The following is a 14539-nucleotide window of genomic DNA, read 5'->3' on the forward strand; positions in this document are numbered from 1 at the left end:
GTTGTTGGTAAAAAAGAAGAAGGCCTTACCCACAACATACATTTACCTTTCTTAGATCCTTTAAAAGAGAAAGAGAGAGAGGGAAGATAATAACAGTTTGTTCTATTAAAACTAAAGGTTAATTTTATAATAACTGCATGCCATTAATAACAATAAGAAAGATTATTGCATTAAATAATGGTAAAAAGATTGTGCATTCAAAGTCGTTAATTCATCATTTTTTTTAATGACTTTTTAATGGCTAAAGATTTGCCTTCACTATCACTTCACTTGAAGTATTAGTTTTAATAATAACAGTAATTTTCTGTTCATGTGTAGGCCTATGCATGATTCCCTCCATACCACTAAATAACCTTTATTTAAGAGTGTAGATGTAGACAGTGAGCTCTAGAGGGCGCAACGATTGCACTCTTCACCTGCAAGATTAACATCATTATAGTTGAGACAATTCACAATAATAATAATAATAATAATAATAATACACAGAACAGTTGTTCAGTCCTAGTTCGTTTCCACCCTCTTTAACCCTTAGGCTCATTTGAGATCTTGAGAAGTTGAATCTTGTGAAACTGAAGAAATATGAAAAGGAGATTGGAAAGAATTACATGCATATGAATGATAATTAGACATGACACTAAGTGTATTCTTTTTTTTCCCTTATAATAATTCAAGTGCCTTGTTTATTCCTATGCAACTCAACTGTTAGTTTCAGTTTTCCATCGTATCAACCATGTCATCATAACGAGCATGTCATGTATCATGTCTGTACATCAGCTGTGTTCACTTTCACAGTCTTACAGCAACCTGGCATTGTTCTCAAGTTGGAATGATAATGCAAAATAGAGTAAAACATTTTTATTTAAGAATAGGTAGAGAAATGTACTGGGATAATGAATAAAAATGCTGAACCATGCATTCTCTGATGCTGAAGAAACATAATTTTCATTTTCACCAACTTCATAGCTAGGCTATAAAGTAGAAAAAATCGGTAACACTTTATTTTACAGTGTCCTTGTTACATGTACTTACAATAGTATTAACAGTTAATTATGCATAATTACATGCAACTAACCCTCAACCAAATCCTAATCCTACCCTAACCCTATGTACATGCACTTAATTAATATTACTCAGTACTTAAAAATATAATAACACTGTAACAATGACACCGTAAAATAAAGTGTAACCAAAAAATCTTAATGTATGGCTAATACATAACGTAATCTGTATATGCAGGAAGAATACATTCCTTGTTAATGGAAACATTAAAGATAAAAATAAATATTTTTTAAGTTCACATTTCAGGGGGAATTCTGTAGGAAATATGCTGTTTGATTTAAAAGCATGCCTGCATTGGACCTGATGAAATGACACTGAACAACAAAGAGGAAAATAATAACAAATAAAAAAAGTTTGTTTTTATGATTTATTGTAATGTAGGATTATATGTCCTCCACTAGAGAGAGCCAGAGATCTGATGAGTGATCATTATATTCAATGGTTCGGCTAAAAACCGATCTAAGCTACAAGAAATTGTGTACATAGCCTATATATAGTGGGCAAATAAAGGTAATTGTTTAAAGGTGAACATAGGACAATAAAGAGGAAAATAATGATGGATTCATGTATCTCCTGCTGTTTGTGCATTGAAGAAAAGAAAAGAAAAGAAAAGAAAAGAAAAGAAAAGAAAAGAAAAGAAAAGAAAAGAAAAGAAAAGATTTTTTTCAGGATTCTTTAATAGAAAGTTCAAAACAGCATTTATTTGAAATATAATCTTTTGTAACATTATATATGTCTTTATTGTAACTTTTGATCAATTTAACTTATCCTTGATGAATAAAAGTATTGATTTATTTTATTTCTTTCCCCAAAAAAATAAAATAAAAATTCTTACTGATCCCAAGCTTTTGAACGGTAGTGTTTAATGTTACAAAAGATTTCAATTTCAGAAAAATGCTGTTCTTTTGAACTTTCTATTCATCAAAGAATCCTGAAATGAAAATGTAAATAACTGTTTTCAACATTGATAAAAATAATAATTGTTTCTTGCAGCAAATCAGCATATTAGAATGATTTCTGAAGAATCATGTGACACTGAAGATTGGAATATATATACAGTATATATATATATATATATATATATACTGTAAAAAAAAAGTTGCCTATAAGTTACATTATATATGTATACCTGATGCTATCAAATATGGAAGTTGCCTCTGTATTATTACATCATCGGTAATGTAGCTTATTATGCTTTACATTCATCCTTGCTTACATGCTTACATAAACAGCATCTTTCAGATGAGCAAACTGAAATAAAACAGTTCTGGTCATGCAATGTAAAAAATGTACAAAACATAAAATACATAACTCTTTGTAAACTCTAGACCTGTAAAATTAAAAAAGTACGGCCTCGAATGCTGCCACTTGTATTAAATGAGTGATTAAGGCCCAGCATACGCATTTTGAGATGATGGTGATGATGTGGCCCCGTCCTTCCCTCCCACTGATCTGATCTCACCGTGCGAGAGACACGCTGCTTCGCGCATGCGCATATGCGTACGACTCAGTGTTCGCGACCAGGAAAAAAGCAGAACAGCAACACATTGGTCTGCCTATGGCCGAACGAGCCACGGCTCTGTGAAATATTACAACAAAGAGAGTGTTTGACTGAAAATAATACAGGTGGAAGCGAACGAGCAGGTAAGATATCTCGCCATAACCCTTTTTACTGAATGAAAATCTCAGCGCGTGAGGAAAGGAGTTTTTGCTTCATAGCTGTCCCTGTCAGGGCTGGTTGCACGAACAAAGCAGTCCTGGCACCAGAAGAGACACATTTGTTGCCCTTTAACAGTCGTTAAATGCCAATTTACTAGTTATAGGGCCTGTAGACGAGGCTACTTAACGGCTTTTAATAAAAGCAAACTGTGTTTATTATATGGACTCAAACCTTTCTAATTAAATCTACGCGTTTTGTTGTCATTGCAAAGTCAGTAACGTCGACTAATCTATCTAACGTTACCCTTTCTTTCTGTCAGGGGAAGCCACGCATGGCTCACCATATGGACGTTGTGTCTTGAGAGGAGGACAGTATGTTTACATGAGGGCTCTAGAGACAGAGCGCTGACCGTTGAAAGAATCGCAGAGTCGGGTTGCGTTGATCGGTGAAGACATTGCCGAAGATGCTGAAGAGATTGGCCGCGCCGGCGTCATGCAGCAGCTGCCTTCTCGCCTTCCTCCTTGCCTTCGTCTCGCCCAGGTGTACGCAGTCTATCGGTGCCGACAAAACTATGGTGAACAAGGAGGATTATTATAGCGCCACAGTCAACGCCACCGTTTTGGACCATAAAGGCAATCCTCAACATTTGGTGACGAAGAATGACGGGCGGTACGGGCAGAATTCGCCTAAAACAGAGGCGAAGGGGATCGTGATCGCACCTGCTGCTGTTAATGGGGGTGAGTGTGTGTATGTATGTGCATTGATATTTTAAACAGGTGTTCAAAAATATTCCACCAGAACAGATGCTCTATCTCTTCACTTATCAAGGTTATCATCAATAACTGTCTCCTAAATAATAATCCTTTTGGGGGGGAAGCATCTTAAAGCAAAGTGGTTTGATATTGTACGCATTTGTTCGTGGTTTGCTTTAATGCGTCACCTTTTCAAATATGTTCAAATCAATTATGCTTTATGAAAGAGAACTATTTTGGAAGTCATTGTGGACTTGCAGATCAGAAGCTTCCTGTGATATTTGTCAACTTCACATGATTGTCATGTATCTTCTATAGGCTACTGTGTGCAGTGTGCACAACAGAGTAACATGATGTTGGATATATATATATATATATATATATATATATATATATATATATATATATATATGAAGTAGTAAATATTCAACATTATGTTACTCTGTTGTGCACACTGCACACAGTATAGAGGAAATGACAATGACAATCATGTGAAGTATAATTTATAATACAATAATTAATTATAATATAAATTATTATAATACTTTTTTGCTACACCTACACGTGATTGAGATTGTTACCCTTTCAGCTACCTATGTAGCAGTATAGCACTCTGAGATATTCAGGTGCCCTGTTTTGGCTGATTCTCCTGCAATGATGACTCCGTAAACAGAACTGTACACCCTTCATACGATAAACATAACCTCCCCGGAAGAGGCCCTGCACCGCTTTGTGCTCTGTTCTGAAATTCAGTGACGTAGGGGATAAGGGACACAAGTGTGACTTGCTTTGTTTCATCTGCACTAAATTAGCAGCTCTTGTGTCTCAGAGCATATGTTAGGTGCCCTGCTTTGACGCCAACCGGTGTTGCACAAATGCTTTAATCACAGTATCATGCATACTTGTAACCCCAAAGTTGCTTTTTGCAGTGCCATGGCTGCTGTCTGTGGATTGTCTTTATCAACAATCTCCCATTTGTTTTTCAGCTGACATATTTTAGGTAAATTCATCTCCTTCACACTTGTTATTCAAAATTTTGCTGAATCATTTAGTTTTTGCTAGATCTTCCTGTATGTATTAAATGGCTTAGGGAAGTGCAGTATCTATAATCATTCTTAGGCTGGCTGGTGTCGTCTTCCGCTGTTCGGATGTATATTTCTCTCTCTCTCTCTCTCTCTCTTTCTCTCTCTCTCTCTCTCTCTCTCTCTCTCTCTCTCTCTCTCTCTCTCTCTAACCCAGTTGTCCTCTTATACTGTGCTTGTTCAGGTTACAGGATGCTCAGAAATCACCAGAAATCCTTGAGACTGAGATTCTCTGTAAATCAATTATTAATCAATATAGCACCATTAGAATGCTTATTGAGGTGCAGGGCACTTTGACTTGGTTTAGCCATTGTGGTAAGACTAAAGAAGATGAATAGGCTATGTCAATGGCAACCGTTGCAGTCAAGGGATCTTTACTGCTGATCACATATTTTAAGTTCTGTTTTCAAGCCTTGTTTTTGATGACTTCAGCAGGGCAATTTTCTAAGTCTCGTGTCCATCCCTCATTGTACCAATTTTCAGCTTGCATGCTGTTAGTTGAATTTGTGTTGAATTTACCCAAAGCAGTTGTCTGACCTGCTGGTCATTATTCCAGTGAACCCAGTGGAGGTCATTAATCCTGATCTAGTCAGGAGCTGGAAAAGGGACACCAGGTTCTATTTAATAGAGATGCACCGATTGATCGGCTGGTGACCGGAATTGGCCGATTTTCACGTGATCGGCCGTGACCGGCTACTGGCCAGTCAGTCTGACAAATGCCGATTTTATGCCGGTCAAATGCACTCGGGCGCCGCATGATTAACATCGCGCATCATCACCATCACACGTGCACACGGAACACACATGTAAAAACCTCGTGAATTACGTCCGTTCAGACCGCAAGCGCGTATTTTTTTTCGGCGTGCATGTTAATCAATGAGTGCATTCACAACGGGAGCAGGAGCAGCGCGTGAGCGTCAAGCAGGAGCGTCACGAGCAGTGAAGCGCGTGTTTCGGCGCCGAGTCTATTTGCTGCACTGCTCACGCTCAATTAAAGGGAAAGCACACTTTCGATGGACAAAATAGCCTAAATAGGGTTTCACAAAAAAAGTGCCCAAAATGCACAGAATTTGCTGTTTTAACAAGAACTGGAGTAGGCTATGTCAGAAAAGAAAACGAAGACTAATATTTATAGAAAATTTACCCATTTAAACTTTTTATTATTCAGTTTGTACAAGTGATTGCAATAGGCCTGTGTGTGTGTGCTTTGAGAAATATCTTTATACTGCAAGGCTATATTTATTTTTATTTTTTATTTATATATTATTTTATTGCCATTCCCTGTTTTCATACAGACGTTTAGTTTGCTAAATACATATATAAAAAAATTATTGGATATTGAATGTGAAAAGGAAATGGTTCTTCCATAACACTGCACTTTAGATGTGTGTGAATTACCCACACCTGGAGTAATTTATATAGTTCTGTTCTATAGCGTTTATCTGTTCAAAACAATATGTATATGCAAATTGTAAAATGTTCTATTACAGAAAAGATATAAAATAAATATTTGTGTGTGCTGTAAAGTGGTTAGAAAAAATGAAATCGGAATCGGCTAAAATCGGTTTCGGCAGGTCAAACTTAATGAAAAATCGGAAATCGGAATCGGCCCAGAAAATTGTAATCGGTGCATCTCTACTATTTAATGTGAATTATGTTCTCAAGGACATTAGCACATCCATTCCCCTGTTTGCAATGAGAGAAGAAAGACAATAGCCAAAGGAGACATTCTATCATTTTCAATCAAGTTTGCACAGTAAATCCAAACTAAAGCTAAACTTCCACAAGCTGTTCTGCTTCTTTTATTGCCATCTCAATTGGATTTGAGGCAAGGTAATGATTCTTAGTAGAAGATTGTGTATAAAGAGAGCAGAGTACTGACATAAAACAGTAACACCCACTTCCTCTGTTACTCTAATCACTGTCAGGTCAGGATTAGGGATTGTAACGATTAATCGACAGTCAACTCATTGTCGATCATAATTTAATCGATAAAACGATGGTTGATTAAGCAGGGTCATCATTAGAGTGCTTAAGCTGCCTTTCCACTGCACACGACATTCGCATATGATTGTGACGTTTCGCCCCCTGAGCGGCAGTTGGGCGGAACTTTGAAATTGGTCGTGAAGCAACCGTACCCTAGACTTATTCACCATGGTAAAATGAATGATTTTAATGATGCATGTATGAATATATCCACACAAAACAATGACCCTCAATACATCTAGAATAAAAACATAGTAGATTTTATAAAGCTAATCAACATAAATATTGATTTGATAACTAACTAACTGATAACTCTTGGTAACTATTTCTGCCATAATTATTAATAACCGCCATTTTGCAGAAATAGTGTTTACAGAATTACGTTAAAGTGTTAAAATATTTGTAATTCTAGCTTCGCACTTCGCACATTGATTAGAATACATCACATCCGGTCAGCTGGTCGCATACGGTCTAGCTGCAGAAGTTAAAATATTTCAACACATCCGAAATTTCCGCATATGCATATGATTGGAACTCCACACAGCTCCTGTACTACTCTCCATTGGAAATGAAAGACTTCCGGTCCAACGGCTGTTGTTTGTCGCGTGCAGTGGAAAGGCGGCTTTAGTGTTGAGGTGTGTGCGGCTCATGCGCAGAAAGCGTGCAGCAGTACAGCGTGCCGTGGTTACATATTCTAAATTTATTAATGTCTTCAAGATAATTAATCAAGGGAAGAGTCCAAAAAACCCTCCAAACAAGTGATTTTAATGAACATGAAGTACTTGCATGTGTAAACGCCACAATAAAAGTACATAGAATAAACAAGTAGTCAAGTACCTTATTGTTCCGAATATAAGACAGTGTTTTTTTTTCTTCTTTGAAATGCATCTGAAAAAATTGGGTCGTCTTACTTTTACATGTCAATAATACACCCGCGACAACAGGGAGCGCCACATATGTTTAAAACGAGTGTGCCCCCCAGGACTGATAAACGCGGTGGAGTCATCAAACAACTCTCATCAAGCAGCCAAAAAATCTTCTTATAATCAGGGTTGTCTTGTATTCGGAACAATACAGAAGATCCTGGTTGCTAAGTGCTGATCTTCCAGCGCTGTTTCAGCTGTCCGCTGCTATTATATGAAGCACTGTAAATCAAGACGTTAACCTGAGCGATCAAATCAATCCAAGTGCAGTGCACTCCAGCTGTAAAAGTAAACAGTGTCCGATTGTAACACGATCGGATCCCGGAAGTCCTATAGATTTAGCCAAACAGCATGTCATCTACGCATTCTTATGTTGTGTTTGGGCTCATTTGAGACCACCGGCTCTCAATAAAGATATGAGATCTACTATGGTTTACTAATGTTTCACAAAGTTACAAATAAAAAGGTTGTGCAACAGCATCATGGGTATACTTTTTACACGTCCATCAGCAGTGCTTTTTCATACAAATACTTGGTGTAGTTTAGTCTCTAACTGAAACAAACATGCTTGTTGTATTCTGCTAGTTGAGACCTTTTCAACGATTTATGACAGTCTATCTATCTGTATGATGATTTTACAGATCGCATTTTCACGTAAAGCAGTTTTTTTTTTTATGCTATGAAAATAGAGCACTTCTAGGGGCCGTTCACACAGAACATGTTTTTCCATTCCACTGCGCTACTAGACGGACGTGCAATACCGTTGCACTCACGTCTCACGTCTTTTGCAGCTTCTCGCGCATGACACAGCGTTCTAAAACAAAAACAAAAAACAAAACCACCCCTAATATTTCAGCAAAGTTAAGAGGACTTGTTAAGTGATGGTCATATTCACTGTGAAGTAGTGTTGTCACGATACCAAAATTATTGTTTCGATACCGATACCAAGTCAAGTATTGCGATTTCGATACTTTTTCGATACTTTTCCTGAAAAGGGAGAAACACTCTCAAATATCATTGCTGTGCTTTATTTTAAAACCGGGACAACATTCTAATCATATAACACACTAATAAATGAACATATGAACAGCAGATATATTAAACATTTGAACAAAATATGAAATATCAAAATATAAAAAAATACATTAGAGCATGACATTCAAGGTAAAAAAAAATGATAAATTTAGCAGCATTATCTCATTTATCATAAGAAACATAAGAGCTTTATCTTGATTCTGAACTTTGAATAAAAATATGAACAGCGATTATATTAAACAATGTTTAATATTGGTAACATATGATAAGCCTCATTGGTGATATATTTGACGTGGGAGAGAGTTGTGGAAGGCCTATACTTCATGTTAAACATAAATAGCAGCAAAGACAACGCCGGCAGTGTTGACGGCAAAATAGGCTACAGAATAATTCGTTCTGTATTGAGAGGTGCAATATTTGAAAATCGATCATATATTGTCAAAACTTTCAAACATCAAAATGTCATTTATTAATATGTATTCGTGTCAAAATGACATGACATGACAAATGACATATTTTGCCTGGAAACGCTTCCAACATGCTTGCGTGTCGCGTGAAAAATAGGCGTCGGTTCTATTTCTAGCATGCACACGTTTTCCGCGCGTCTCGAGCTGCGCCCAGACGCGTGTGTCACGCAGGCAGTTAACATGGGAGCCGAAATAAAAACGGACACGACACACAGCCAGTGTGTCACCGGCCTTACAAATCTTGAACGCGGTCATTCTTAGAAGTATCGATACTAATAAATTAAGGAATCGTGACGTTTTTAATTTCCGATTTACTTTTGAAGTATCGGTGCACCGTGCAACAGAGCAAGGTAGGCAACGTACTTCCATATGTCACTCCTCGCGTCATCTTTTTCTACGAGTCGTGGACCACTTGTGCTCGCACATGCAGCCATCTCGCTGTAGTGTTTTGTCACATGACACTGACAGCGGCAGGTTCTTTGCTGCGTGCGTCGGGAAAAAAACACAGACGTCCATAGGGAGGCGTTTTTTTTTTAGTTTTTTTTTTTAGTATCGATACTGATAAATTTAGGTATCGTGACGTTTTTCATTTCCGAGTATCGCGATACTTTTGAAGTATCGATACACCGTGCAACACTACTGTAAAGCTAAGCTTCTAAGCTGAAACGACACCCATTTTGTGTTGGTTTAGCAAGTGGTTGTAAAGTAACGTGATAACATACAGTAGTAGCACCCCCGCTTTCGGGTTTAAGAGGTTAAGATTAACGATTGATTGACTGACCATAATTTAAACGATCGAGTATGGGAATTTTTGGAAAATGACATCTATAGTCAGGATTCTCTCTCTCTCTCTCTCTCTCTCTCTCTCTCTCTCTGAGGATGGCTGCATTTGTGATTTCACTCTAGCATAATTATTCCTGAGTGGTTCAGTACTACAGATCAGCTGACCAAGAATATTCTCTCAAAGAAAGGAATGTTTGGGGATGTTACTGCTCTCAGCTGCATACATTTAACGAGGAAGGGTGGTGGGTATGGATTTAAAGCTTGTCACATAGCCTAGTCTTTTGGAGTGACAGCAATGTTAAATAACACTGATTAAACTGACCATGAATAAAGTCTCGCCCTACTTTTTCTTTTCACTCTAATATACATCACAATAGGAAAGAAAAGTCAAATTTTCTGGGTCAAGCTGACATTAAATTTGTATGTATGCATGTGTATTTGTGTAAGAGTCCCAAATCAGTAGAGCATTCGTGAGAAGATGTCTCATTACCGTTATTGCAGCATAAACTCTGGTATACTCCGGTATAACTCCGATGAGCTCTTCAAATGGGTTTGACAGTCTAATGCTGTGACGTTTGAGTGAGGCTGAGAGTGTGCATGTGCACACGCACCATCTGACTGGCACCACTCATGTTACATCAAGCATACTCCAATGTATTTGCACCTTTGTTTTAAAAAAAAAAGTAATTTTGTACTTTTAATTGCATTTTTCTTTTCTTTTCTGTCACTATCTTGTCATTGGTTGAGCAGAATGACCACAATTACTCTTAAATCACATCATGAATGCACATCATGATTCATGCATGTTTAATATTTATATACAAACTGCTATAAATGTGATTGTTCCAATTTGTTCATGCTGCAATTAAAAACAATACTAGCCCTACATTTAAGAATTATGGTCTGTCCGAACAGATTGTGCAGTTTTTTGCTTTTGAAAATCTACTAAGTCACTTAATGCCTCAGTGAGCCTGTCTCACACAGAAAAAACAAGCAGCTCATTGCTTCCTGTTTGACTGCTTCAAGATTATATTTCCTCAGGAGACCTCAGTGTATTCGCCTGACCTCTGTTTATCTCTCCTCCTGCTTCTCAGAGAGCTTACCAGTGGCTCGTCAGTCTAAACAAGGTGGTGAGCACAAAAAGATTCTCTTGCTTTTAGGTCTTCCTATTGAAAGGGAGAAAATGAGAAAAAGACAGAAGGGTTTTGTGGCTCTTTCACTCCATTCTCTCAGTTTCTCCACCAGCTGCTGCCATCATTAGGGGTCTGGCAACAAAACAAACCACACTCAGCTAATGGGTAGTGAGACAGAAAATCACCTGCCAATATGCAGAGGTAACTTGGCGTCCAATAAATGTCAGTCCAGCAAAGCCCCCAATCAGACATTAACCATCAAGCCAAAGAGATAGCAGCCTCAATCAAGACTGTGGCCAGTGGGAGGTGATGAATATTTGTAGTGATAAACATCCTGTAGCATGATTCCAAGTGTGAAGCGATTTATGACGCTTGAACAAGCCCAAATGGTAACAAATGACCCTAACATAAGGGCTAATTAGATTCACTTCTGGTCCTGCACATGACAAGGTGGCCAATGGGTAAGTAACTCAATGGTCCATCTTTATCAAGTAGGCTAATTGATTAAGTTGAGTTAATTTAAATATTTAGTTTAAATATTTAGCTACTTTCTGTACTTGTTTCATTCTCATATGGTTTTTATTTTACCTTTTTAATATATATTTTTTTTCATGCTGAAGAGGCTGTAATAGGAGAAAGATAGAGGTTTGAGTGGTATTCCATAGAAATTCTACCAGTCACAGATATTGGATATTAATAAAAATATTAATGCTGCAGTTTTCATACATTTATAAGATTTGGTTGAAGTGTTTCAGCATGTGTTGTCAAAAAATGTTAATTTATTCCCTGTTGTCCTACTTAAAGCCAAATGTAAGTGCATGAAAAAATGGTAACCTAAAATTTTAACCCCCTAAAGTAACTGGTCACAAAGTCATGTTTTTATGGGTTCAATCTGGTAGAAATAGCTCTGAAAGTTAACACTTGCAGGTTACTTATGAGAGGTTCCTTAAGTATCATGTGATGTGTAAACAGTCAATTGATTTGCTACTACCCAAGGAAGAACAGGAAAATCCATTTGTAAAAAGAAACAGATGAAAGAACAGACAGGAACCATGTGCCATATGCTTCTAATTGATCCAGGCAGGAAATGTGAGCTGGAGTAATGTTGGGACATTGATTGCAGTGGTGTTGTTGTCATATGAAGTGAGGTTGGAGATGGTCAGTAGGGTTAAGGAAGCAAATTGCCTGCCTGTTTTTCTTAATACCCATGATTTTCCTCTGTGTGGGTGCATGTGTGGGTGCATGTGAGTTTGTAATGTATTCTTATTTGAGATGAACACGATGTTAGGAGACGGGCTGCTGAGAATCAAATTAGTGTCGTGTCTGAATGTAGTTTGTAAAGATTTACTGTAAACTTGGTTTATATTCACACAAATACCTAATGGGCTTTGTGCCTCTTCTGAAAATGTCTGAACTCTGAAATAACATTTTAGATTGTGTGTTTTAAAGAAGCACTTTAAATCATCCCTTGAAGGCCTCAATGATGTTAGTGATTGGCTGTGCTGAACTTGAAACATTTTCACCCAATTTCAGCTCTGAATCACAGGTTATTTGCTTTTGCAAGTTCTAGGAAAGACTCTTGGAGAAGGCACAGGTTGCACATATTTTACTTCCTTGTTTTTGTCCCTTGAGTGTTTCTAGCTTATCATTCACAAAGCAGCACTTATGTCTGTCTGTCTGTCTGTGCGTTTAGAGTGAGACAAACCTGTCTAAACCACAAAACATTAGAGGATGTTATTATGGAGCTGGCTTTAATAATTGAAACAATATTTTGAAGAAAACGTGTGTTTTTTTGTAACATAAAAAAAATATATATTATTATAGATTTATAATATTAGAGTATTTATAATATATAGCATTGACGCAAATTTCATGATTTGATTCCATTTCGATTCACAAGCTTGCGATTCGATTAGCGTAGGGCTGGTGTAAACGATTATTTATTAAACGATTAGTCGGGCGATTATTTTATCGATTAGTCGACTAATCTAATGACTAATTTGAATTAATTATCCTGTCTGTTATGGATTTCAAACTCGACAGCTGTCTGGGCACGAGTAAGTGCAGTGCCAAGTTTGACGTTGTTTGGATGAGAAATGCAAAAGATATTGTTAAATATATCAGTAAAAGAAGCACTTAGAAGGTTGTGGTTTAAAAAATAAACATTCTGACATAAACACACTGTCAGCTAACGTTACAATGTTTACTTCTGAATAATATAGTATAAACGTGTTAAATCCATTTGGATTAATCTGAGTAAAAAAAAAATTTTCTTTACCAAGAAAGTGCCAAGATGAAAACCACTATTTTCTGTTTCAAACTTTCACATAGCATCTTTAGGTTATAACAACAAATAATTCAAATCCAGATTTTGATTTTCAAAGATTTATTATAAAAACAGATTATTTTTCCCCCAAAATGCAATAAATTCATGACACGTTTTTTTTTTTAAATGCAATTAATCCATTGAATCAATATAAAAGTTATTTTTCATATTGAAACTGTTGAACATACACAACAAAGTAAGTTGATCCACATGACAGCCTCTGAACTCGGTCAATACTAATCTTAATATTTAGCACGTACTGGACTAAACATAGGCTACATTCAATCAGCCATCGCTAAGAAATACCTTCTGAAATTTTTTGACGGCGATCAGCTGTAAAATGGCTTGGTCCTGCTCGGTTTTCGTTGACTGAGTACAAGAATTGAAAGTTTTTTAAAGATCCCCTGGGGTTCACGTGTCAGCATTCGACATAAGTTTGACGCTGTCGTGTGAGAACAAGCAACAGTCGGCATTTCTCTTCCTCCTGCGTGCCTCATCTTGTTAATCTCCTCACGTAAATGATTAGATTTCGATAGCTTAAGTTTCTTCCCTACGGCAGAATCCACCACAGGTTCATCAATGCCGTCAAATGTATTCATTTTTTGTTTGTTTGTTGATCAAAAAGTGCAAAGTAGATAAGGAAAACTAGGATGCCGGGTGTATTCAAAGCGCCGCCGTTACTGTTTACAATGCGTGGAATGGTGCGCTGTGATTGGTTGAGCGGATTTATCACATTCTGCAGAGAAAGGAGACTGGCGTTTGTCGCGGTTTGGAAAGAAAGGGAGAAAACATGACAGAATAACACGGCGGTCGGTGTGTGTGTGGCGAGCTGTACCTCCGGGAATGGTAAAAAAATAAAATAAATAATAATAATAAAGAAGCGTCGACGCAAAAAATATGACGTCGACGTAATTTTGACGTCGACGTCATCGACGCACCGCTACAGCACTAGGTACAGTACATGTCAGGTACAGTGCATGTCAATTTCTCTCAATGAAAAACAACTCTCTCTGCTGTAAACTATACAAGGAAGCCTTTCAGTTTATGCATTTAAAATTTTAAAATTGTGCAGTTTTGAAATTTTATTCACGCATTAAATGAAAGCAGCTTAGACTAAAAGATTGATTCTTGGGATTCAAGAATCGATATTGGTTTATCAAAATGAGTGTCAATTAAAATTGAGAAATGTATGTTTCAACACAGCCCTAATAATACAGGGTGGGCCATTTATATGGATACACCGTAATAACATGGGAATGGTTGGTGATATTAAAGTCCTGTTTGTGGCACATTAGTATATATTAGTACACACCACCCATCTTGAGGAGTTTGC

At 37.1% G+C, this 14539-nt stretch overlaps 1 protein-coding gene across 2 annotated transcripts in view; it reads left to right on the forward strand.

Annotated features, from left to right (window-relative positions):
• Positions 1–2553: 2553 nt before the first annotated feature.
• The window catches only part of rnf130 (ring finger protein 130), a 44892-nt gene continuing 32906 nt past the window's right edge, over positions 2554–14539 (forward strand). For both annotated transcript variants that reach the window (XM_084133618.1, XM_084133617.1), the window contains exons 1-2: positions 2554–2703; positions 3039–3456. In XM_084133618.1, coding sequence (XP_083989744.1) covers positions 3183–3456 — 274 coding nt within the window. In that variant the 5' untranslated portion in view covers positions 2554–2703; positions 3039–3182. The remainder of the gene's footprint in view (positions 2704–3038; positions 3457–14539) is intronic.

Source organism: Abramis brama (genome assembly GCF_963993115.1).
Source record: "Abramis brama genome assembly, chromosome: 13".
NCBI classification, from domain to species: Eukaryota; Metazoa; Chordata; class Actinopteri; order Cypriniformes; family Leuciscidae; genus Abramis; species Abramis brama.